The sequence below is a fragment of the Telopea speciosissima genome, chromosome 1, assembly GCF_018873765.1.
Source record: "Telopea speciosissima isolate NSW1024214 ecotype Mountain lineage chromosome 1, Tspe_v1, whole genome shotgun sequence".
NCBI lineage: Eukaryota > Viridiplantae > Streptophyta > Magnoliopsida > Proteales > Proteaceae > Telopea > Telopea speciosissima.
Genome location: NC_057916.1, coordinates 77,795,355 through 77,818,072, shown reverse-complemented (window position 1 = coordinate 77,818,072; position 22,718 = coordinate 77,795,355). Strand labels below are relative to the sequence as shown.

At 39.4% G+C, this 22,718-nt stretch overlaps 1 protein-coding gene, 1 long non-coding RNA gene and 1 pseudogene across 2 annotated transcripts; 2 read left to right on the top strand and 1 right to left on the bottom strand.

The window, feature by feature from the left end:
• Window positions 1-9,096: 9,096 nt before the first annotated feature.
• Window positions 9,097-9,833, top strand: LOC122660422 (3-hexulose-6-phosphate isomerase). The gene has a single exon (XM_043855729.1). It carries the CDS (start codon window positions 9,189-9,191, stop codon window positions 9,798-9,800), a length of 612 nt encoding a protein of 203 aa, XP_043711664.1. The 5' UTR covers window positions 9,097-9,188; the 3' UTR covers window positions 9,801-9,833.
• Window positions 9,834-13,870: 4,037 nt separating this feature from the next.
• LOC122660429 lies at window positions 13,871-14,316 on the top strand. Its single transcript, XR_006332685.1, has 3 exons — window positions 13,871-13,884; window positions 14,034-14,121; window positions 14,224-14,316. It is a non-coding gene; the product is annotated as an uncharacterized LOC122660429 (long non-coding RNA).
• Window positions 14,317-14,974: 658 nt separating this feature from the next.
• LOC122655066 lies at window positions 14,975-16,334 on the bottom strand (annotated as a pseudogene).
• Window positions 16,335-22,718: the final 6,384 nt, after the last annotated feature.

Genomic DNA, 22,718 nt, shown 5'->3' with positions numbered 1-22,718 from the left:
GTAGGTGTAAATGTGATTCCAACCCGACAGATGAATACAGTCGTAAGATCAGAATCTTGATATTGGCTTTGGCCATGATTAACCCAGCTGATTCCTCTCGATTCTGCTCCATTTTTGACTGATTAGTACAATCCTTGACTTTATTTTTTGAAACTTAGGGCACAAATCTTAATTTGAAAATTTGTTAATGAGAGACTTCACCATCTCATGATGGAAGGTGGATCATATACAAATTTTTTTTTTTAATAAAAGATCATTGCAGGAAACTACATTTCGTTCAAATATGGATTCAGATCTTCTACGGTGCAGCTGTCCGTCTGGCCTGTGTTGCGCAGACACGGGGCTGCATGCAATGATTGCCTTACCCTCGCTCAGTTGGGTAGGGGTAAGGCGGTCATTGCACACTGCCCTGTGTCTACGTAGCATAGGCAGGACGGGGCAGCACGCCATAGAGGATCTGTTTCCTTCAAATATTACACCGAAATTTGACTTCGGTTGTATCTATGGCAGGGTTCGTAATATTGGTCTCGGATCGATGGATTTGCCTAAATTGGTATCTGTTAAGACTGATTCTGATTTGATAAAGATATCAATACCACTGGTGCGATCCGTAGATAAAAAGATAATACATTTTTTTTAAAAAAATTAAAAAACAGAGGTAAATCCATCCAATCCAATTTGATTCTGGGCAATTCCAAGATTGATCACTCAGAAATTTACCCTGAGATTACGAACCATGATCTAGGGATAGGAATGTATTTGTGAGACAAAGAGTAGAAACGTGGATCATGTCTTTGTACAAGTACTGTCTAAGACCCTTCAAGGCTAATCACATGAAATCTACTGTAGGACCCACAAGAGGAGTGGATTCCATATGAATGACCCTGGAGGGCCAAGGTAGGACCTCTTGGAGGATAGTAGCCCTCCCTTCTGGGATTTTTATCCTCTCAAGTGCAGTGCACTACACTTGAGAATCCAACCATGCATCGACCACTTGAGAAGATAAAAAGACGCCACTGGCATGTTTTTTCGGTTGGATTCTCAAGCCCAAGCCATGCAGCACCACACTTGAGAGGATAAATATCCGTCCTCACTAATCACGGATAAGGGGATAAATATCCATCCTCAATAATCACGGATAAGGTATGCTATTTCTCTCTATTGTTTTTTCCTTATTTGTTGGTATTAGTTTTTCCACACGGTCTATGGGCCAGTAAAGAGGAATTTTAATTTTCTGCGGTAGAGGTGACTTAGGAGGGGAATGGTAGCTTCACCAACATGGTGCAGTCTCCAATTTTCTGAACTGGTTTTCTCCTCATCTCCCCGTGGTCTCTTTCTACTTCACTCCCACCTTAAAGCCTTGAGGACTCCTCGATTCCTTCATAATCTTTCTCATTTGTCCATCTGCAGCTCACAGTGAACCACATGGCCGGACTGCTTTACATGTGGCCCTCAATACATGTGGCCGTTGTTGAGGGCCATCTAGGTATTTTTGCAATGCTACTCTTACTCTTCCTCCTACGTCCTTTTTCTCGAGGCCCGTTCCACCACCGACGGAGATGGATCGTGATCTTCTACTGCGCGCTGTCCGCAGCGGCCTGAGCGGTGCACAAACAAGACACAATGCAATGACCGCCTTACCCTTGCTTGGGCAAGGCGTTCAGGCAAGGGTAAAGCGGTCATTGTGCCCTGCTCTATTTGTGCGCCACTCAGACCACTACGGGTAGCGTGCCATAGAAGATCTGAATTGCGATGAAGATACACCTTCCAAGACCTCTGGGTCCCCAATTTTGACATGTGGGACTCACCCTAAGTAAAGTAGATCCCCATGTGGGGACCAGGGGATCATTCCCACATGGGGAGCTGATCGCGACGCCTCTTTCTGGTCTTCTAGCATCTCTTCAAAAGCAGCAAAACAATTACTTACTTTATATTGATTCAATATGATTGAAGAGGTTTTATATGAGTAGGTATTTGAGCCAACTATAGAATTCTGATATGCCCCGTCAAGATGGAGAATCGATGCTTGGAATGCGTAGCTTGTCACAAAGAAATTAAAATCTTGCAGTGGCAAGGCCTTTGGTTATAATATTAGCAATTTGATCTTTGATAGAGATGAATTGTACCTGCAGCTCCTTTTTCGCAACCTTATCACAAACAAAATGAAAATCAATTTCAATGTTTTTTGTTCGATCATGGAAAATTAGATTGGCAGAAAGATAGGTTACCCCAATATTGTCACACCAAAGAATAGAATACACAGATTGTTGACACCAGAGTTCATGTAATAGGGATTGTAGCCAAGTAATCTCAATCGATTGGTTAGGTAAAGTCTTGTATTCTAACTCTGTAGAAGAACACGCAACCATTTTGTGCTTTCTTGAGAACCAGGAAATAAGATTGTTACCTAGAAAATGGTATAACCACCCGTTGATAGGGACTCACACCCCATGAAAATGTAAGAAAAAAAGGAGCTGATCTCCACTACTCCTCTTTCTCTTCTTCTTGCATCTCTTCATGAGCAGCAAAACAATTACTTACTGTATTTTGCTGTGATGAGTAAGAACTTACAGAAAGTCAGTTTTGCCTTGGAGCAACTAGAGCTTAAGGAAATCATTAACCAGCCACATGATGATGGAAACAGCGCATTCCACGAAGAATCGCATCAATCGATTCCAAATCGAATTAGCTTGACTTGGTTGACTCATCTAGACTCAATAGACTCGTACACATAATTGAAGCAAGTAATCAAGTGAGACCAATCGGATCACTAAGGATATATATGTTTTGTATGCATTTTTGGAATTCTAGAAAAAATAGAGAACAATTGAGTTTCAGATCACTGTCTAGACCTAGAATCTAATCAAATTTATTCCGCAAAATGCATACCAAACACAATCTAAAACTACGAGCATGGGAGGTAGGGGTGTAAAAAAAAACCCGGTCAGCCCGAGCCCGTCCAAACCTGCCCTGAGCCCGGACAGCGCTGGGTTGGGCTTGGAGATATAAAAGCAAGGGTTGGGTTGAGTTTGACATTTGCATGGCCTTGGTAGAGCTGGGCCGGGCTTGGGTTGAGGCCTCGACCCTGTATTATATAATATATATTAATATAAGAACTAAAAGATGTGTTGGTGCAATGGTCAAGGTTGATATATTGTAAACAATTGGTCACATATTCAAGCGTTGAAACTGCTTCTTTGCAAAAAGAAGAACTCAACTTTTTTATAGCTTGGGTTGTGATTGGGCTTTGTTAGTACCACAACTCAATGGGTCATATTCAGGGTCAATCAGGGCCGCGCTCGGGCTTGAGAAAACCCTAGTAGGGTGGGGCTGGGTTGAAGGTATGCTTGGCCCCGGCAGGGTCGGGCTAGGCTTGGATTTAGGTTAAGTCTCTTAGGATTGGGCTAGGGTTTAGGACAAGCCCGGCCCATTGACACCCCCTGAATTGGGAGGAGTGGCCATTCCTAGTTAAAACTTGTTAAAGTAAAACTATAATTTTGTAAGAGTTGATTTTTTACATCATAATTTGGTTAAATTTTTACAGCCTGGAAAGGAAGTAAAATAAATTGAATGAATTGAGCCACTTGCCATTTTTGATGATTTACATCAACAAGGAACCCTCAAGACCTCAAGGAGGTTAGTTCTCAAGTTGTTAGGGAAGAAGAAGCATAAAATAAAAAATTTGGACCACATCTAAACGCATGGAAAATTAATTCTCAATGTAAAAAAAAAAAAAAAAAAGTTCTGTATGAATAAGTTTACTAGACTAATCAAGTGGTCTGGTGAAGAGAGAAACTTTGTATCAATCGATTCTAGTGGTTGGATGAGAGTTGGGACTTGGGACTACTGGAAACAGCCTCTTTGCAAAGCAAGGGTATGGACTCGTAGTCCAATCTAGTATGCAGCCCCAGTACAAATGAAGCACATAAATCAGATTAAAACATAGATAAAAAGAGTACCCACCACTACAGGGTCTAGCAGGGAGGGTCATAATATACACAGCGTAACTTACCCTGGCTTTCGTAGAGAAGCTGTTTCTAGAGACTCGAACCCGTGACCACTTGATCACAATGAAGCAATTTTTACCGCTCCACCAAGACCCACCCTCAAATTAAAACACAGATCAAGCCAACAATCTGGATAAACAGCTCCTTGGACTCATTGATCCCTTTTATTTTATTTTTTTATTTTTAGGTTGGTTGAGGGATATGATAGAATCATCATAGGTCTCCATCTCTTTCCCTTTAATCCTCATGTCTCCAAAAAAAAAGGGTAGGATTTGTGAAGGTACGGTCTTTCAATTTCAAATTTTGAACTTAAGCTTGACCCGTTCAATGCTCATCCATTGGAACTGTTTTCTAAAAACCACAACTTATAGTTATCTGATTGTTATAACTTAATACTGTTATCCACTCTTTGGGAATGCGAGATTACTACCATTTTTTTGGATGAGCCACACCGTCCCTAAATAATTCCAAAAGTGTTTCAAAAGTCCAAGAGGCTTCATCTAATATATTTATCATCAACAACTACGACTCAGCAACAACTCAGCCTTATCTTATACATTTATCAACAACAACAACAACAACAACAATTAAACCTTATCTAATATATTTATCAATAATCATAAAAAAATTTGTTTTCTTAGTAAGTTCAGATCGGCTCAACACATGGGGATGGATGGGGACAGATCTAAATCCACCATGGGGATGTGAGATCCACCTCTAGAGTGTGGGACCCATGCCCCATGGAGAGGTCAGATCTATCCCCACCCATCTCCATGTGGATAGCTGATCTGGATTCGCAGTGGAGGAGCACCTGGTTGATTTATAAAGATTTATCAACCAAAGACTAGAAAGAACCCAAATTATCTTACACGGTAGAGATAGGACCTTCCTGACTAAGAAATCAACAATGGAATTGGATTCCCTAGAAGTAAATCATTCACTAAAAACAAAGTTTGACACAAATATTTGATAGGTTCCATCTAAATGATCCTTCATGTGGAAATCAACCTAGTAAAGGTGATGGTTCTCCAGGTGGGAAAGAAACACTTAATTAGCATGTGAACCTATTACGTGCTCAAGAGCCATGCTCTTCACGTGATGTGGCAGATTAGATATGATATGACGTGGTTGAATTAATATGAATTAGTTATTATATTTGTAGTTATTATCCATTGGTGGGTTAGTAGTTATCACGTAGTGGGATGTTAGAAGGTGAATAATGGTGTTACGTGGATAGCTGATCTGGATTCGTAGTGGAGGAGCACCTTTGAAGAGTCTTTTAATCCTAAAAAGAGATGAAGAGGGTGTCAACTTCTTTTTTATTTTTTATTTTTTATGAATTATTTTTAAAATATCTTTAATTTGAGTCCAGGCAGACTTCCTTTATTAAGCCAAACCTCTACAATATCGAAAAATTATCACGTCAAGTACTTGACGTGGTCAAGTGCGCATCGTGTGATTGGGCACCACCCATGTGCGCACAGTGGACCTTATCGTACACACATGGATGGTGTCCAACCGCACGATGCACACTTGACCGCGTCAAATACTTGACGCAATAACAATCCTATAATATCTCTCTCCTCTAATTTTTCTATCCACCAAAAGAGGGGAGCTGAAGCATAATCAACCCAAGTACGTACCAAGAGTCCAGGACCACAAACTCCTTAAATTATGAAAAGTTGTCTCCTCACCTTTTCTACTCTAAACAATCAGATAAACATAATTTATTTTTTTCTGCCAAACAAACGAGTTTTAGTATTTTTTTTTTCTATAAAAAAAAAAAGATGTTGATAAAGGCATCATCTACAGTAGTTCTGTAAACAATATAGTATCTTTGCTTTAATAATTATCTTCTCTTTTCTATCAAAAAGAAAAATGTTGGTAAGGGCATCTCGGCCAGTGGCAACTAAATGAAAAGCTGGTTGGCATTCTACTGGCTGTGCAGGTCGGGATTCTTTTAGCGAGGAGTCTTGGATTGAGGGATACAGTAGTGTTTTTTGATTCTAGGAATTTGGTAGCTAGTTTGAATCAATCCTCTTCTTCTTCGGATGTTTTCTGATTCTAGCAATCTGGTACCTAATTTGAATCAATCCCCTTCTTCTTCGGATTGGGCTACTGATCTTCTTGTACTGGATTTGTTCCAACTTTGTTGCTCATTTTCTAGTATAGGTTTTCTTCACATTTTTAGGAGTCTTGATGAGGAGGCTCAGATACTAGCTACTGGAGCATCTTTGCATCGTATGTCTAAGGTTTGGTGGGGTCAGGCCCTGCTTTTATTGTAAACCCGTCATACTTCTCTTTATTTCAATAAAATCAGTTTGTTCGTGTATTTGGCTCCTATCCTGCAGTGACGGGAGCTGGAGCGTCCAGTCTAGCAAAATCACCTGAAAATAGGGGGTGGGGTGGTCATTTCACAGGTGGATCCCACCTATGAAATGACCACCCCATCCCTATTTTTGCTGTGGTTTTGCTGGGCTGGACGCTCCAGCTCCCGCCACTGCAGGACAAGAGCCTTTTCGTTTGGTCGTTGGCCCAAAAAATAAAATGAAAAAGATTCTATAAATAAAATAGGGAAAAGTTTTCATATACAGTTGTGTAAACCGTGTATGTGAAAGGGTCTCTCACAAAAAATTGGAAAAATCATAAATCCCCACCCATTAATTAATGCCTTGAAATTCTCACCCTCTCACATACACAGTTTACACGACCATGTATGAAAACTTTCCCCAACAAAATATATTATCTTTGCTTTATTGCTTATCTTCTTTTTTTTTTTTTTTTTGTTTTTCATCAAAACGAAAAAATATTGATAAGGGTATCTTGGGTAGTGATTTTATAAGGATCAAGGCCCTCTACTGTAGAGCTAGTGAGCTACCCTAATTGCCATGTGCGCCTCAGACAGATCAAGGTGGCAAAAAGACCACCCTACCCCTATCAGAGCGCCTTGCCTGAGCGAGGATAGTCTTTACCGCCTTCTTGTGTGTAGAGCGCTCAGAAGTAGGGGAAACTCAAAAGTAGAGGAACCGGACCGGTAAACAATATATATATTATCTTTGCTTTAATACTTATTTTTTTCTTTTTATTTTGAATAAAAAAAATGTTGATAATGACATCTTTGGTAGTGGTTCTGCAAACAATATATTATCCTTGCTTTAATGTTGTATTTGCTTTTTTCTATCAAAAAGAAAAGATGCTGATAAGGGAGTCTGCGGCTGCTAGTATTCAGTACCAAATTTGCAACTCAAACTTAATCATACACTGCCATTTGTTGGAATATTCCCATATTCCCTTATTTGCCATTCTTTTTTTAGGTGAAGCCTTGTTTGCCTTTCTTTTTCTCAATAGATCCTTCTCTTCTAATAGACAGAACCTATGATTGATTTATTAAACGGACATATCCCACAAGTTTGGGCCCCATATACAACATTGTGACGTGCACATATAAATCAAATCCGTCTATTTCTCCACAATACGTCTTGTACCGTTGGATGCGAATAAGTTTACAGTGCTTGCTCAGTCCAACTATACTGTGAAGATTCCCCACAGTAAGTGCCGTCCCAATAGGAAAAACAACCTATTGGGAGAAACTGTTCCTACCCCATGTCTAGTGAGGACCTTTATCCCTTGAGGTTCGTTGACTGGTGTGGTTGTGCGATTTCTCTCATAGAGGAGGCTGAAATGACCATTTCACCCCCTGACTGAACACACTGCCCAGGTGGGATCCATCCTCTTTTATTAGAGGCACTAGGGAACCATACCGGACAAAGGAACCATAGGTGATAAAAATTCTATCTAATGATGGCAATTTGGTCACAAGAATATTGGATGGGTAAGAAATCCCAAGATATTCCAAAATAGTGGTTTCTCCAAGGGGTTTATAACCTTTCCCTATGGTCCTTAATACTATATATCATACAAGAATCCAATTTTCCTTGGTCCATGTGGGCTGTTTCAGCGTTACATGAACCCTTACCTGGTCTACATGAAGGATGGGCCGGGCCACGTTTGGCAGAGAGGAAAAAAATGGTTTGTTCTATACTTGAAAAGAAAAGATAAAAGGAACTAATTCCTTTTACCAAAAAATAAACAAGGAACCAATTCCTTTTGTTGGGACATTAAAAGCTATGTTAACTTCCTTTTGTATACTTGGAAAGAAAAGATGATGGAACAAATTCCAAATTTTTTTTTTTGGTACGTTAAAGCTATGTTAAGTTAGGAAAAAAAATTCTCAATGGTGTCTTTTTATCTTCTCAAGTGTTGGGTGTATGATTAGATTCTCAGGTGAGACGCACTGGGTATTGCACCACATTTGAGAGGATAAAAATTCTAATCTTGTGGTGCAATGCAATGCAGGCTTAAGAGCTCGACACGTGGAAGATGCGACATCCAACGGTGTCAACCCAAAAATTATAGTCCTCAATACTGGGGACAGTCAAGTGCGCATCATGCGACTGGGGCACCGCCATGTGTGCACGGTGGGGTACTTGACCGCCCCTAGTATTGGGGGCGATAAAGAACCGTGTCAACCTCTCCAAAAAAATAAAAATTCTTGCATCGAGCTCGAACTGTTAGATGAAACTTCTTCCAGGGGTTGAGCTCTCAGGCCTGCACTACAATGCACTATAAGATACCCCTTGTAGAGGATTTTAATCAAATGCCAATACTAGAGGATTTTAATCTGTTAATTTCCTATAATTATGTGTCTATAACTAAACAAGATAGACAATTCAGGACTAAATTTTGCAATGTTTCTACTACAAGGCTGACAGGCCAGAAATGAGATCTTAAAGGATATTTTAGACAATACCAAAACTTACGAAGGTATTTATGAAACTAAAGAGGAAGTGAATTATTCCATTTCCTTGGCTGCGTGCTCCTGTTACAAGTGTAACAAAACATATTTTTTCTGACAACTCGTATATCGCCAGCTCATAAGTTGTAAAGCTTTTTGTAAAATTTTTTTTTTTTTTTAATTAATTATATGAATCTTTCTGCATTAAAAAAAAGAAAGAAAAGATAAGGGAACGTGAAATGAGGATCTGGACTGTGAAATGAGAGGATATAAATAGGGGGAAGCTCAGGGAAAGGACAAAGAGAGGATTGGAGGCTTGCTGGAAGGTTGAGTGGCTAACGAGAAGTGAGTGAGAGAGTGGTCGATACTCCCGATAAGCAAAAAACATGGCAGAGCAGAACGATTCAATGTCAAGCATGGCATCGCAGATATGCAATCAGATACAATCCGTGTTCACACAGGGGGAAACTGAGGAACGAACGGTGCTGGAGATACTGGTGGAAGAAATCGCATCAGTCGCCGGCCGAAATGGACGCATCTTCTTTTACGCTTGTGGTCGTGAGGGTCTGATGCTCAAAGCCCTTTGCATGCGTCTCGCTCACCTTGGCCTTTCCGTCCATGTTGTTGCCGACATGACTACGCCTCCCATCTCATCTAATGATCTTCTCGTTGCTTCTGCCGGTCCTGGTGGGATTTCGACTGTGGATGCCATCTGTGGTGTGGCTCGTTCCAATGGTGCTCGGGTGTTGTTCCTCACAGCTCAGCCTAAATCAGAGTCAGTCACCAAATACGCCACCGTGATTGGTTTCATTCCGGCGCAGACCATGGCTGACGATCATCAGCCTCAGCAACAAAGCAGTACTCGGCAGCTGCTTCCGATGGGGAGCTTATTCGAAGGAGTGATGTTTGTGTTGTTCGAGATGGTGGTGTTTAGATTGGCCGAGGTTCTTGGTCAAACCCCCGAGGCCATCCGAGCCCGTCACACCAATCTCGAATAGAAAGCGTACTTCTAAATCATCGTTTTTTTTCTTCCTTTTTTTCTGGCAAGAATAAATCATCCTTGATGTACTCTTCTTATTTCCTTTTCTGTTTTTAATTTTTTGGGTGAATAATAAATCCTTTTCTGACATATTTAACATATTTAGTGCATACAGCATCAACAAATTATAAGTCCAGAGACGAGCTCCTCTCCAGGGAACCCCAAGGGGCATCCAACGGCTGGCTGGGCTGTGCCGGAAGAAATTTTGCTGCTTACTTAGTATTTTCCTGCTACAAGGTTGGTAGTCAAGGAAATGGGAGCTTATCTTAAAGGGTATTTTAGAAAATACTAAAACCTATGAGGGTATTTATGAACCCAAAGGGGAAGTGAATTATTCCATGTCCTTGGCTCCTAACTTTGTTCCTGCTACAAGTGTAGCAGTAAAATTTTTTGCGGTTGTGCCGTACATCTGATGTCTTATGGGCTATGGCACAACCCAGTGGATTGGGCTCCTCTATTTTGTTCCTGCTATAAGGCTAGCAGCCAAGGAAATTGAATAATTCACTTCCCCTTTGGGTTTATAAATACCCTCTTAGGTTTTAGCATTTTCTAAACTATCCTTTAAGATCCCATTTCTTTGGCTGCCAACCTTGTAACAGGAACATTCCTGTAATGGCTGGCTGGGCTGTGCCGAACGAAATTTTGCTGCTTACCAATAGCAGGAATTTTGCTACAAGGTTGGTAGTCAAGGAAATGGGATCTGATCTTAAAGGGTATTTTAAAAAATACTAAAACCTATGAGGGTATTTATGAACCCAAAGGGGAAGTGAATTATTCCATTTCCTTGGCTGTTATCCTACTACAAGTGTAGCAGCAAAATTTTTTACGGCTGTGTCGTACATCTGATGTCTTATGGGCTATGGCACAACCCAGTGGATTGGGCTCCTCTATTTTGTTCCTGCTACAAGGCTAGCAGCCAAGGAAATGGAATAATTCACTTCCCCTTTGGGTTCATAAATACCCTCTTAGGTTTTAGCATTTTCTAAAGTACCCTTTAAGATCCCATGTCCTTGACTGCCGGCCTTGTAACAAGAACATTCCTATTACTAGTGTAGCAGTAAAATTTCATCCCTTTTGAGGACGATGTGTCTAATGAGCCATCCAATGGCTGGGCTATGCTGCACACATCCCGATGTATATTCAGTCATTGGGATAAATACAACGCAATCCAACCGTTGAATGCTTCATTAGGCACTCATTGGATGCCCTCCATTGAGCCTCTTTCGAACTACTCAGCTGTCCAGATCCAATGATTAGAAAAACAAAGTCCAACTCCAATGGATTGAAGAAGAATGTGTCCAGCTCAAACTCTAACGTTATTTGTAATTTTCATCTGGTCGTGTTTTCAATCTCTCCGTTAAAGTTATTTCTCAATTGTTTGTTTCTTTTCTTAATATAAAGAAGAGGCAGCCAAGGTGTAATCCAGTTGAATTTTTATGTACAAGGAAGAGTCGACTGTCTCACTTCTCCTATCTTTTCTCACCTAGCAAGTTGAATTTTATTTCTTGAAAGATTGGTCAAAGCAAGAAGAACTTGGCTGCACCAAAGTGGTCGGCAAGACGTCATTCGAAAAATGAATGAGCTTTTCAAACAACTCAATGCTCGGATAGACCAAATGGCGGCTCACTTCACAAGCGAAATTGGAGAAAATTTTCACCGATCAACAAGATCGTATGGAAGCCATCCTCCACAAAGTGGCTCTATTAGTTCTTACACCCCTATAATGGTGAAACTGGACTTCCTTTGTTTTAACTAGGGGTGTCCAAAAAAACCCGGCCATCCTGATCCGGCCGTAACCCGTGTTGAGTCAGGACAGGGCTGGGCCAGGCCTGTGTTCTAGGCAGAGTCTGGTTGGGTTTAGTATTTTGCTGGCTTTGGCAGGGTCGGGCCGGGTCTAGGGTGAGGCCTTGGCTCTGGCAGGGTCAATCCGACCCTCTATACACAATATATTTTCTGTATAATGGGCTTTGTTAAATGGGTTGGAGCTATGTATTCATATATATTATATGTACAATGGGCTTTGTTAAGTGGGTTGGGGCTATGTGTACACATAATATATATATATATATATATATATATACGTGTAAATATACACGTGTAACCATATGTAAATACATAAGAGATATCTAGAACCAAACAGAAAACGATGTGAAAAACCGATCAAATTTAATTTTGCAAATATAAGAAAGAGTCTAAAAAAAATAAACATACATCAATGTGAACTCATGAAGTGTCAATAAGGCATGATGCCTTGCACCCAAGAAAGAGACAGCCGTCAAAGTGGCACCTAAGCAATGCCTTGACAACTATAAGACAAAATTCAATTTGTTATATATATATGTCATACTATTATATAAAAACATGTTGTGACAAATCTTTCAGTTATCTATTCTATCCTTCATTCTTATTTAAAATTTTATTATTTAATTCTTAATCTTTATGTTATTTTTTCTTATAATTTTATAATCTTAGGTATCCTTAAAATTAATTAATATTAATATTAATAATATTCATTATTATTTAAAACAAATCTCTTCACAGAACTAGATTTCCCAAAAATATATCGATTAACAATTACGGAGGGAGAGAAAACCAATTCTCTCTCATAACCTTGTCTTTTTCTTTTTTTGTTTTTTTGTTTTTTTGGTAGGACCTTGTCTTTCTCTTCAATATACCCTTTCGTTCAATATCGCTTCCTCTCCCTCCCTCTATTCAATATATCCTTCTGTTCTCTATCTCTTCCTCTTCCTCCCTTGACTCTTCGGCTCTTCCACGGATCCACTAGAAGTCGAGAACCCCAGGTCCACAACCAAGGACTCATTCAAGGCTTCAAGGCTGCAAACTCTTCGGCTCTTTCACGGTATGTATGTGTATAGTTTATTTATTTTTCTTCTTCTTCTTCTTCTACGGTAATCTGTTTTTTTTTATTTATTCTTCTTCTTCTCTCATCTGAGAATCACTTCACAGTTCATAGTTTCAGAGTTTCAGACGTCTCGAGACTCTCGACTCTTCTTTTTTTTTTTATTCTTATTCTTCTTCTCTCAGTCTCACGAGTCACGACTCTCACTTGTTTTTCTTTTTTTTTCCTGTCTGCTTCTCACGGTAATGGATACCTGCAACTCCTCTGTCCTCATCTTTCCTCCAATTGTTCTTCTCTCACAGTCTCATGACTCTCCTGTCTGTTTTTCTTGTTCGATTCTTTTTGTTTTTTTTTTTTTTTTGGGTCCGTTGCTCCTCTGCTCCTCACGGTAATAGACTATGCCATTTTTCTTTTATTTTCTCTGTTGCTCCTCTGCTACTCATGGTAAAGAACTAATAGTTTCTTTCTTCTTTTTTTTTTTTTTTTTTCCCCTCTCCTGTTGCTCCTCCTCACGGTAATGGACTAATGGAAGTTTTATTTTATTTTCTTCCCCTGTAACACTTCTTCTTCCTCCCTTTCTTTTTTTATTCTTTGATTCAAGTATTAAACTCATGCTTCTCTGTTAGTACATGTTGTGATGTGCTGATGGTCTGATATCTGAATTTATTGATTTATTTATAGTTAATTAGTTATAATTCTGTCAAGCAGCTGACATATTAATGGTTTCTCATCTTGGTAGTGTTCTTTGTTGCTTGAGCTGTTATCTTGATCTGAAAACTGTTCAAATTAGTTCCCTTTTATTACGGTAGGCTTCGCCCATTGCTGAAGGTGTGCAGCACTTCGAATCACGCTTCAGTCTTCTCTTCTTGATGAGAAGAGAAAGACCTCAGCCATCCACGTATTTATCTATTCTTCAGCTACACGAAAAGTGATGTTTCCTTTGAAAGGATGGATGACTTAAGGCTCTGAGAGTTGTTAACAGCATGGAGAAAATACAATGTCTTTGAGTCTTTTGCCAGAGGGCGAAGGAAGTAAAACTAATATTAGCATAGCAAAAATTGGAAGGAGCTGGTATTGATGAGAAGAAATTGGTAAGATCTTGATATGCTTTTCAGCCTTTACATGCATCTGATGAATTCAACAAGCCAATTCTCCAATCTTTGGGGCTAAACGCTGCTGCTAGGTAATTGTAGCTTCTAACTCTTACAAAACCGAGTTATGCAGTTTCAGTAAGTTATGGGTTTCTACTGATTGGATTGTTCTTTGAGATTGATATACCTTAATGTTTTGTTCTTTTTCTGGTTGATATAAATCTGTGTTTTCTGTTTCCAGGGCATATGATCGAGCTGCTATTAAGTTCCGGGGTGTTGATGCAGACATCAATTTTAATCTCAGTGATTATGATGAAGATCTGAAACAAGTGGAGTGGGGAATTGGGGTAGACAATTGCTTAGATAGTGCTGTGCAGATACAAATTGTCATTGTGAACTTATATTCGTTTGTTCTATTGCTTGCTTTTCAGATGAGGAACCTGACCAAGGAAGAATTTGTGCACATACTTTGCCGCCAGAGCACCGGATTCTCTAGGGGAGCTCAAAATACAGAGGCGTGACACTACATAAATGCGGTCGATGGGAAGCTCAAATGGGGCAGTTCTTAGGCAAGAAGTGAGAATCCCTTGACTTGAAACTGAATTTTTTTTTTCTATTGCTTTATCTATCATCTGTTTCTATTTAAAGATAAAATACCTGATCACATGATCTCGAAAACCAGTTTTTAAGGATATCTCATGCTGTAAAACATTTCTATTGTCTGAGATACCTACTTTCAACCAAAAAAAAAGTGGGACAAAAGGAGCCTTGTAAACCCTGTTTTCATCAATGAGAAACGATGCTTGCTTGCAGGTATATATATATCTTGGGTTATTCGACAGCGAAATTGTATTCTTCTCTCTCTATCTCTCTCTCTCACACACACACACGCACACACACTTTTGACACTTATAATTTATCGATTGATATCTTCAGTTTCAGAAATGGATGATTTGCTAAACCACTTGATATACCACATACATAAAAGAATAAGAAAACTATAAAGAGAGAGAGAGAGAAAACTCCTAAACAGAGAAGTAAACTCTTTTTCAATGCAAAATTGCAACAGTTCAATTTTCCTATTGGACTACTTAGCCAGCTCTATCTCCATCGTCCTCTTAATTGGGGTATGATGGAATGTAATAGAGGATTTCTCTATTGGTTCACTTGATGGTGGAGAATTCAAGTCTCCATTGCTTTCAGTTGATGAGATATCTTTTGGCTCACTTGATGATGGAGAATTCGAGTCTCCATTGCTTCCAGTTGATGGAATGGCTGGATCCACACGAACAGAAACCAGATACTTAAATGGGTTTGGAGGGGAACAATTTCAACCCCTCCCTCTAACATCTTTACCACAGTGCTCATAAGAGGTCTTGCCTCAGGGGAGTGTTGAACACACCACAAGGCTACCAAAAAAAATCTCTCTGCTTTTCCTTTATCTTCTTCTTCTTCAATCCCCAAAAGTTCCATTAGTTCCATTAGCTCCCCTTCCTCATACTTTTCCCAAGTCCATCTTGGGAGCCATTCCTCAGACTCACTTACATTAGGGTTGAGGTTTCTTCTCCTGCCCACAATCTCAAATAAAAGCATACCAAAGCTATATAAATGACATTTATGGGTCACTGCGACTGACCTCCACACCTCAGGTGCAGCATACCCTGGTGTCCCTCTAAAACCTGCTATGGTTACATGAGTACTATGACTACTATCCCTATTACAAAGCTTAGCCAATCCAAAATCTGCAACTTTAGGGCATAGTGAATGATTCTCTGTTGACATTCCTTATGCAAATAGGCAATCCCTTTTGCTGTCCCAATTGCAATCTCTTGTAGCTTCTCCCACTTCATTGTCCCCCTGTTCTCCCCAAACAAGAAACTGTCAAGGGAACCATTCTCCATGTACTCATACACAAGTGCTTGCATCGTCAGATCAAAGCAAAATCCATAGAGTCTGACCAAATTCACATGGTATGTTCTTCCAATTGTGCTTATTTCTGCCATGAACTGTTCTTCAATTAGCTTGCTTAAATTCCCTGTGAGAAGTTTAATGGCCAGTGGAACTCCATTTGGGAGTTCTCCTCTGTAGACTACATTGAATCCACCCGAACCCAATATTGTGGAGTAATCTTTAGTATAATCAGCCAACTGTGAGGGTGAAAATCTGATGGGTTTTTCCTTTGCCATATCATTTAGAAACCTCTCCACGGTGGCTGCTTCTACTTGTGAATTCAGATTTACATTGAAAGCTTCATTGGTGGTGGTTACCTTTGTGACTAATTTGGAGGTGGATGGTGAAGGAATTGGGTCTCTGTGACCCATTTCAAGGCGAGCGTATGCTGGTCCTCCATAATTACCTGCCCTATTCAAGCAATTGATGATGGCATATACTATCGCAACAATTGCTAAAGTACACTCACAACTGCAGAAGCTACAATTTTTTTTCTCGGAGAATTAGATTATGAAGATCTGTAAACATCAAAATTGGAAATTATAAGCTTACTTGATCAGATAGCTTACCTACTCCGGCTACAACGATCCATTTATTCAGCTATGCAGCTGACTTAAAAGCTTTGGAAAATTCATCTTCAGGTGGTGGGTTCCCATTATTGAACCATCCAAATCCATAGGAATCAAAATCAGCAGGAGGAACTTGTGTTCCATTTATCTATAGAGAAGTTGTATAAGTATACAAAGACATCTATCTGCAAAGAGGCTTTTATTTTTTTTTTTCCCCCTTTTTTTTCTATGAGAATTTGCAGAGAGGCTGTTGAGAAGGATAAGAAGCAAAGAATCAAGTTTGCTGATCTGAAAATATACTAATATAGTTACCTATTCTTCTATTATGTAATTACCTTAAACTCTGACTAAATATAGTACAAATTTATTGAACAGAATCTTTGTTTTCCTTCTTAAATGTAATGTATTTGATTGCAATAGTAACATTTAATAACCAGATTTAGAATGTTTTGGAGTTAGTTACAGTCATGTCAAGTAATGATTACGAAAGTTTTCATTTTAGTTTTAATTTAATTTCACTTCTCTTCCCTTCCCTTTATTTCCCTTGCAATCAGAGGGAGCCTTTCTGAAATTGCATTGCTGCAACATTGTCTGAAATTGCTCCATTTCCTTCCCCAACCGCCCCCCCCCCCCAAAAAAAAAATAATAATAATAAATAAATTAAAAAAAGACCCACCAAAAAGATAATAAAAATGACTGTTTGGCACTTTGTTTGAAAAGATAATTAAATTGGTATTACAACTCTTTCCTTTTATTTCATCTTAACCCATTGGTTAAGCTGGTCTTCTTTTGTAGTTCTTTTCCTTGCTGCACAGCGGTTTCCTTGCATTTCTCACTCTCTTTTCGCCATTAGAAAGGTTTCTTTCCATAAGAACCCGACAAAATACTATGATTGAAAACCTCAATGCCATTTTTCGTAGGATTTTGAGAAGAAGAGGTACAGTACATTCATTCATTTGTCTACATATAAAATGTAGCTATCGTCTCTCTATACCTTCTGTTACTTTAAATAAAATAAAAACCTAATGATGCTTTTGTTATCTTTCTCTTTCTTTGAATTGATGAAGAATCGTGATTATTGAGGGTTTCAACAGGTAGTCAATTTTTTAGATATTGTAACTAAAATGTTCTTTTTCATTCACTGTACCTACACAGTTATAAGGGAGCTAGTCCTTAGGGGCATGATTTTGGAGTTTTGCAGGCTAAAGGGCAGAGGGTTTCACAAGCAGAACTGGTACGGTTATTATTTATTTATTTTTGTACTCAAATAATTTACTCGTGCCTTCTCAGACACTCTACTTTCTACCCTAGACCCTCTTGGTGAAGAGTTTCTATTCTCTGTCCGTCCAGGGTCTTCTCCATATTCAATGTCGTCCACGGTCATATTCCCTGCAAGTAGAAACAAGAGTGCCTTCAGAACTGGTATGAACTTCACCCATTAGTCTCTCTCATTAATCTCTTTGATCCCTATCATCTTCCTAAACCCTATCTCATCCACCTGCAATAGCCACTTTTTATGATAAGCCGGAGTATATGCGGGTATTTCTCTCATCTCTCGTATCTCTCTCTCTCTCTCTCTCTCTCCCCCCTTAACCTTTCCTTTCTATCAGCCTCTCTCTCTCCCCCTTAATTTCCTATTTCAGAAATATGGTACTCTTTGTATAGGATTTGTTCTCTATTTCAAAATGCAAATTTAATTCATTTAAGTTGAAGTTGTAAATGACTTCTATGTTTTTTTGTGTTATTTTTTTTTTGGGGGGGGGGGGGGGGTGAGCATACTGTGGCGGTTTTTGTTTTCTCGAACTGGATACTTTTATGGTAATTTAAAAACAACCTAAATTGCTCATCTTTCTCACTTTATGATAGTCCTGAGAGGGATCACCAATTCAGGAATCTCAAATAAGTATAAGAAAGGTTAAATTACAGAACACAGCAATAGAGTGAACCTTGGGGTAGAGCCTCAATTGGGGAGGAAAAACCCCAAGGGAAGGCTGCTATAATTGACCTGAGATGGTTTCTATACCAACAATTCACCCATTCACATGGTCTTCCTTGATGCAAAAATATTATAAGTTGGCCAAATTTTAACCTTTTAAAATTTGATATTGTGAGCTTTTAAACTTAGTCTTTTCAAGCTATTCTGTTTTTACATCTATCTCAAGTCTATAGAATCACGATCTTTGCGCTTGATGTTTGATAGTAGGCATTTATTTGTGAACTCTATCTTCTAAGATTTAGGTGGTGCCTGTTTATTTACGCTTTCTAACTTTTGCAGGTTATTGCCGGTTTGGAGGATTTAATGGGGACTCTTACTATTTGTACCTATACCTAGAGTATCTGATAATCTTACCTAGGGAGGTTTCAGAGGAACTTGAGCAGATATAGAAAGCGGATTTCGTGGTTTTAATCCTGAACAGCAATCTGTGGTATGTTATTGTCATATTTGACCCCATAAATCTTGTGGTATCTGAATGTTATTGGGAAGTTTATTGGATTTTATAGGGTGAGATTGTTTACATTCTGTAAATATTGAATCATCACCTCGCCGCAAGAATTGTGATTGTTATTAATTCTACATCTTCTTTGTCAAATTGTGTAGTTAAAATTTTTATATTGATAACCCAATGGTGTACAATAATTACTTAACTGCATCAGCAATTGGATATCATGCAAATACTCATTCAAAATTGCTTATGCTTAACAATCTCCCTTTCCTGTTAAAATTGAATACGTGGTAGAATTCTCTAATTAATATCTTCTTTACTTGAACCTGAGAGTCTAAGACAATAGTTTTGGCACATGTTGGTTAAGAGTAATTTAATTCTCTCTCTCTCTCTCTTTGTGCAATGTAACAAAGGTCCCCATTTACTAGTATATATATATTAAGTGGGTTGGGGCTTTGTTATTTGTTAAGTGGGTTTACTGGGTTGTTCACTATTCAGGGCCAATCAAGACCAGGCTGGGTTCAGGGTATGCTTGACCCTGGCAGGGTCGGATTGGACTTGGGTTTAGGTTAAGGCTGTCAGGGTTGGGTTAGGTTTAAGGCCAAGCTGGGCCCAGCCCGACCCATTGACACCCTTAGTTTTAATGACAACGAAGACCCAACAAGCTAATTTTTTTAGTTGAATGCAATGACCGACGACGAGAGAGTGTCACTAGCATCTCTCCATCTTGAAGGAGAACCCCATTCATTGTGGTTTCAGCTACTGAAACAAGAAAAGACTTCCATCTCTTGTCCAAATCAATTCTTTGATTATTTTGGTTCGGAGCTTGTCAAATTGCAACAAATGGGATCAGTATGCAATTACCAAACTCAATTTGAAAAGTTGTTGTCCAAGGTAGGGCACCTATCTCAAGCCCGTCAAGTTAGTTGCTTCGTGAGTTGATTGCATGAGAACGTGAGAACGGATGTGCAAGCAAATCGGCCCACATCTCTATCTGGGGCGATTAGCATCGCTCGCCTCTTCGATGCTAGAATCCAATCTCCAAAAAAGATAACTCCACCTATCCCACGATCCACTTCCTCCTCTACCACTATCACTGCAGCGACCTTACCAGTGAGGAAGATGTCATCCTCAGAACTCCAAGAAAGGAGGAGTAAAGGTCTGTGTTACAATTGTAATGAAAAGTGGAACCCAGGCCATCATTGCAAAATACTATTGGAAGAAACTGTTGCTACACCACCATGTCTAGTGATGGCAATTTGGTCACAAGAATATTGGATAGGTAAGAAATCCCTATATATTCCAATAATGGTTTCTCCAAGGGGTTTATAACCTTTAGCTATGGTCCCTAATACTATATATCATACAACAATCCAATTTTCCTTGGTCCATATGGGCTGTTTCAGCTAGGGGTGTCAATGGGTCGGGTTGGGCCGGGCCTGCCTAAACCCTGACCCGACCCTGTCAGGGTCAAGAAACTCTCAACCCTGACCCGACCCTGCCAGGGTCGGGTCGGGCCGGGTCGGGTTGGTCCTGATTTATGGCACCGTCCACGTGTCTCATTAGAACATGTTTTTGTAACATAGGATCTCAACCTATGGGACAGCTAATAAATATGTTGAAAAAAATGGCGTGTGTATAAACTCTCTCTCTACAATTGTAACGATGTCCCCTTAATAGGCCTGGAAGCTTATAGGGGCTACAACTAAATAACAATCATGTCAGTGACTCTTTTTATGGTCCTGATCAAAATAGTAGATGATCTACTCTTTTTATGGGTTCCCACTTCATGATGATGACAAAGCTAGTAGTTATCTATGTACAATTCTCTTCTGTTTTTTTTTTTTTGGTCAAGAAAATACTTATATTAAGTATATAATATATATATATATATATATATGTAATATTATATACCTATAATTAATACAGGGTCGGGTCGGGCCGGGCCGGGCCGGGCTAGGCCTAGGATCTAAACCCTGACCCGACCCGACCCTGCCAGGGTCAGACTATAACTAAACCCAAACCCGCCCTCAGGGTCAAAAAATCAGGGTCGGGCCCGGGCCGGGCTCAGGGCGGGTTCGGGCGGGTTCGGGCCAGCCGGGCTTTATTGACACCCCTAGTTTCAGCGTTACATGAACCCTTTACCTGGTCTACATGAAGGGTGGGCCCGGCCACGTTTGGCATGGACTAAAAGAATGGCTTATTCTATACTTGAAAAGAAAAGATAAGGAACTAATTCCTTTTATTGGACATTAAAAGTTAACTTCCTTTTCTATACTTGAAAAAGAAAAGATAATGTGTTACCAAAAAATAAAAATAAAAAAGAAAAGATAAGGGAACTACTTCCTTTTTTTTGTTGGAAAGCTATGTTAACTTGGGAAAAAAATCCTCTACACTGTCCTAATCTTGTGGATTTCGTTAAAACATGGGCAATGGTGTCTTTTTATCTTCTTAAGTCTTGGGTGTACAGTTGGATTCTCAGGTGAGGTGCACTAGGTAGTGTATCGCATTTGAAAGGATAAAAACCCTAATCTTGCGGTACACTGCAATGCAAGCCTGAGAACTCAACATGTGAAAAATGCAACATCCAACGGTGTTAAGTTAAAAAAAAAAAAAGGGCAAATTTCATGAACACCCCCTACAAGTATGCAATATATCACGGACATCCTATACTTGGTCAAAATGCCACAGACACCCCCTATTTTATGACTTTATTTCAATTTAGTCCACTCCGTTAGGTCTCTGCAATGAAGTGGTTGTTAATTCTTTTTAAATGACGTACCCTTACAATAATGTGAACTATCCATAATACCCTTAAAGGTAAAAACCCAAATACAAAACCATTCTATCTTTCATTGTCTTCGTTGGCCGAAAGGCGGAAGAAGCAAGAACTGGAAGGGGACTTCTGCAATCGACGTCATTTTTTTGACCCATTTACATCCTCTGAAGGCGGAAGGAGGAAGAATACCAACACCGGTGATGGTGTTCTCGGTTGGGTGAAAAATGGAAAGTGAAGAAATGGGTTTAGGTTTCGGTGGAGGTCGACGGTTTGAGATAAAAATGAAGTTAGGATTTGGGATTAGGAGATGGGAAGGAGAAAGAAAGGTGGAAGAAGACGGTTGTGGTTGGAGTTTTAAAAGAAAAAAAAAAGGAAAATAAAGAGAGGAAATCCAGTTTTTAATGAATAGCAGATAAACCCAGATGTTACCATTACCCTATTAAAATGCATTCCATTTTCTTGATCAATATAATAGAGAATAAAACTCCAAACCCAATAAACAATCACTCCGCTCGCCACTCAAATCCAAAGAATCCATCCCAAAAAGACAAATCAAATATTTGAAAATTGGTACCCATCATACATGCACTTTTGATTGCATTCATCCATATTGAAACCTGCAAAACCTGGAATCTCAAGATCTGGGTCAAAAGGATGTTGGGAAAGATTTTTGAATTATCAGCAAAGGCATAAAAAAACTATCAAGAACAGTAGCTCAATTGACCCAATAAATTCAAATCGGAGAAGAAAGGGGATGGCGGCCATGGCTAGGATGTTGGGAAAGAAAGTGAAATGAAGATGGGTTTCGTTTTGTGGTTTCAGAAAATGAAAGAGAAAGTGATATAGTGTCGAATGGAGTAGATGGAAGAGAAACTGGGAAAATGGTGGTATCGGTTCTAGGTTAGAGCCTAGAAATCATATGGGAAAAATGGGTTAGAAGAAGAAGAAGCATACGATGAGTTTTCTGTTTAGGAAATAAAAGAAAAAATGAAGGAGAATAGGTTAGAAGAAGCATACGGTGTTTAGAATACTCACAGCTATCCTGGTTCATCCTGCCGTGTGCTGCAATTCCAGTGGATTTTTCTGATTAGACAATTCCATCGCTCTGAGGGAGGAGGAGGTTGTGGTGGTGGTTGACGTGGAAAGAGGTTAAAATTGACATTTCAACTTTGGGTGTTAACTGG

Bases quoted from the DNA above. Each gene is read 5' to 3' on its own strand.
- LOC122660422 (XM_043855729.1), top strand. From the start codon at position 9,189: ATGGCAGAGCAGAACGATTCAATGTCAAGCATGGCATCGCAGATATGC.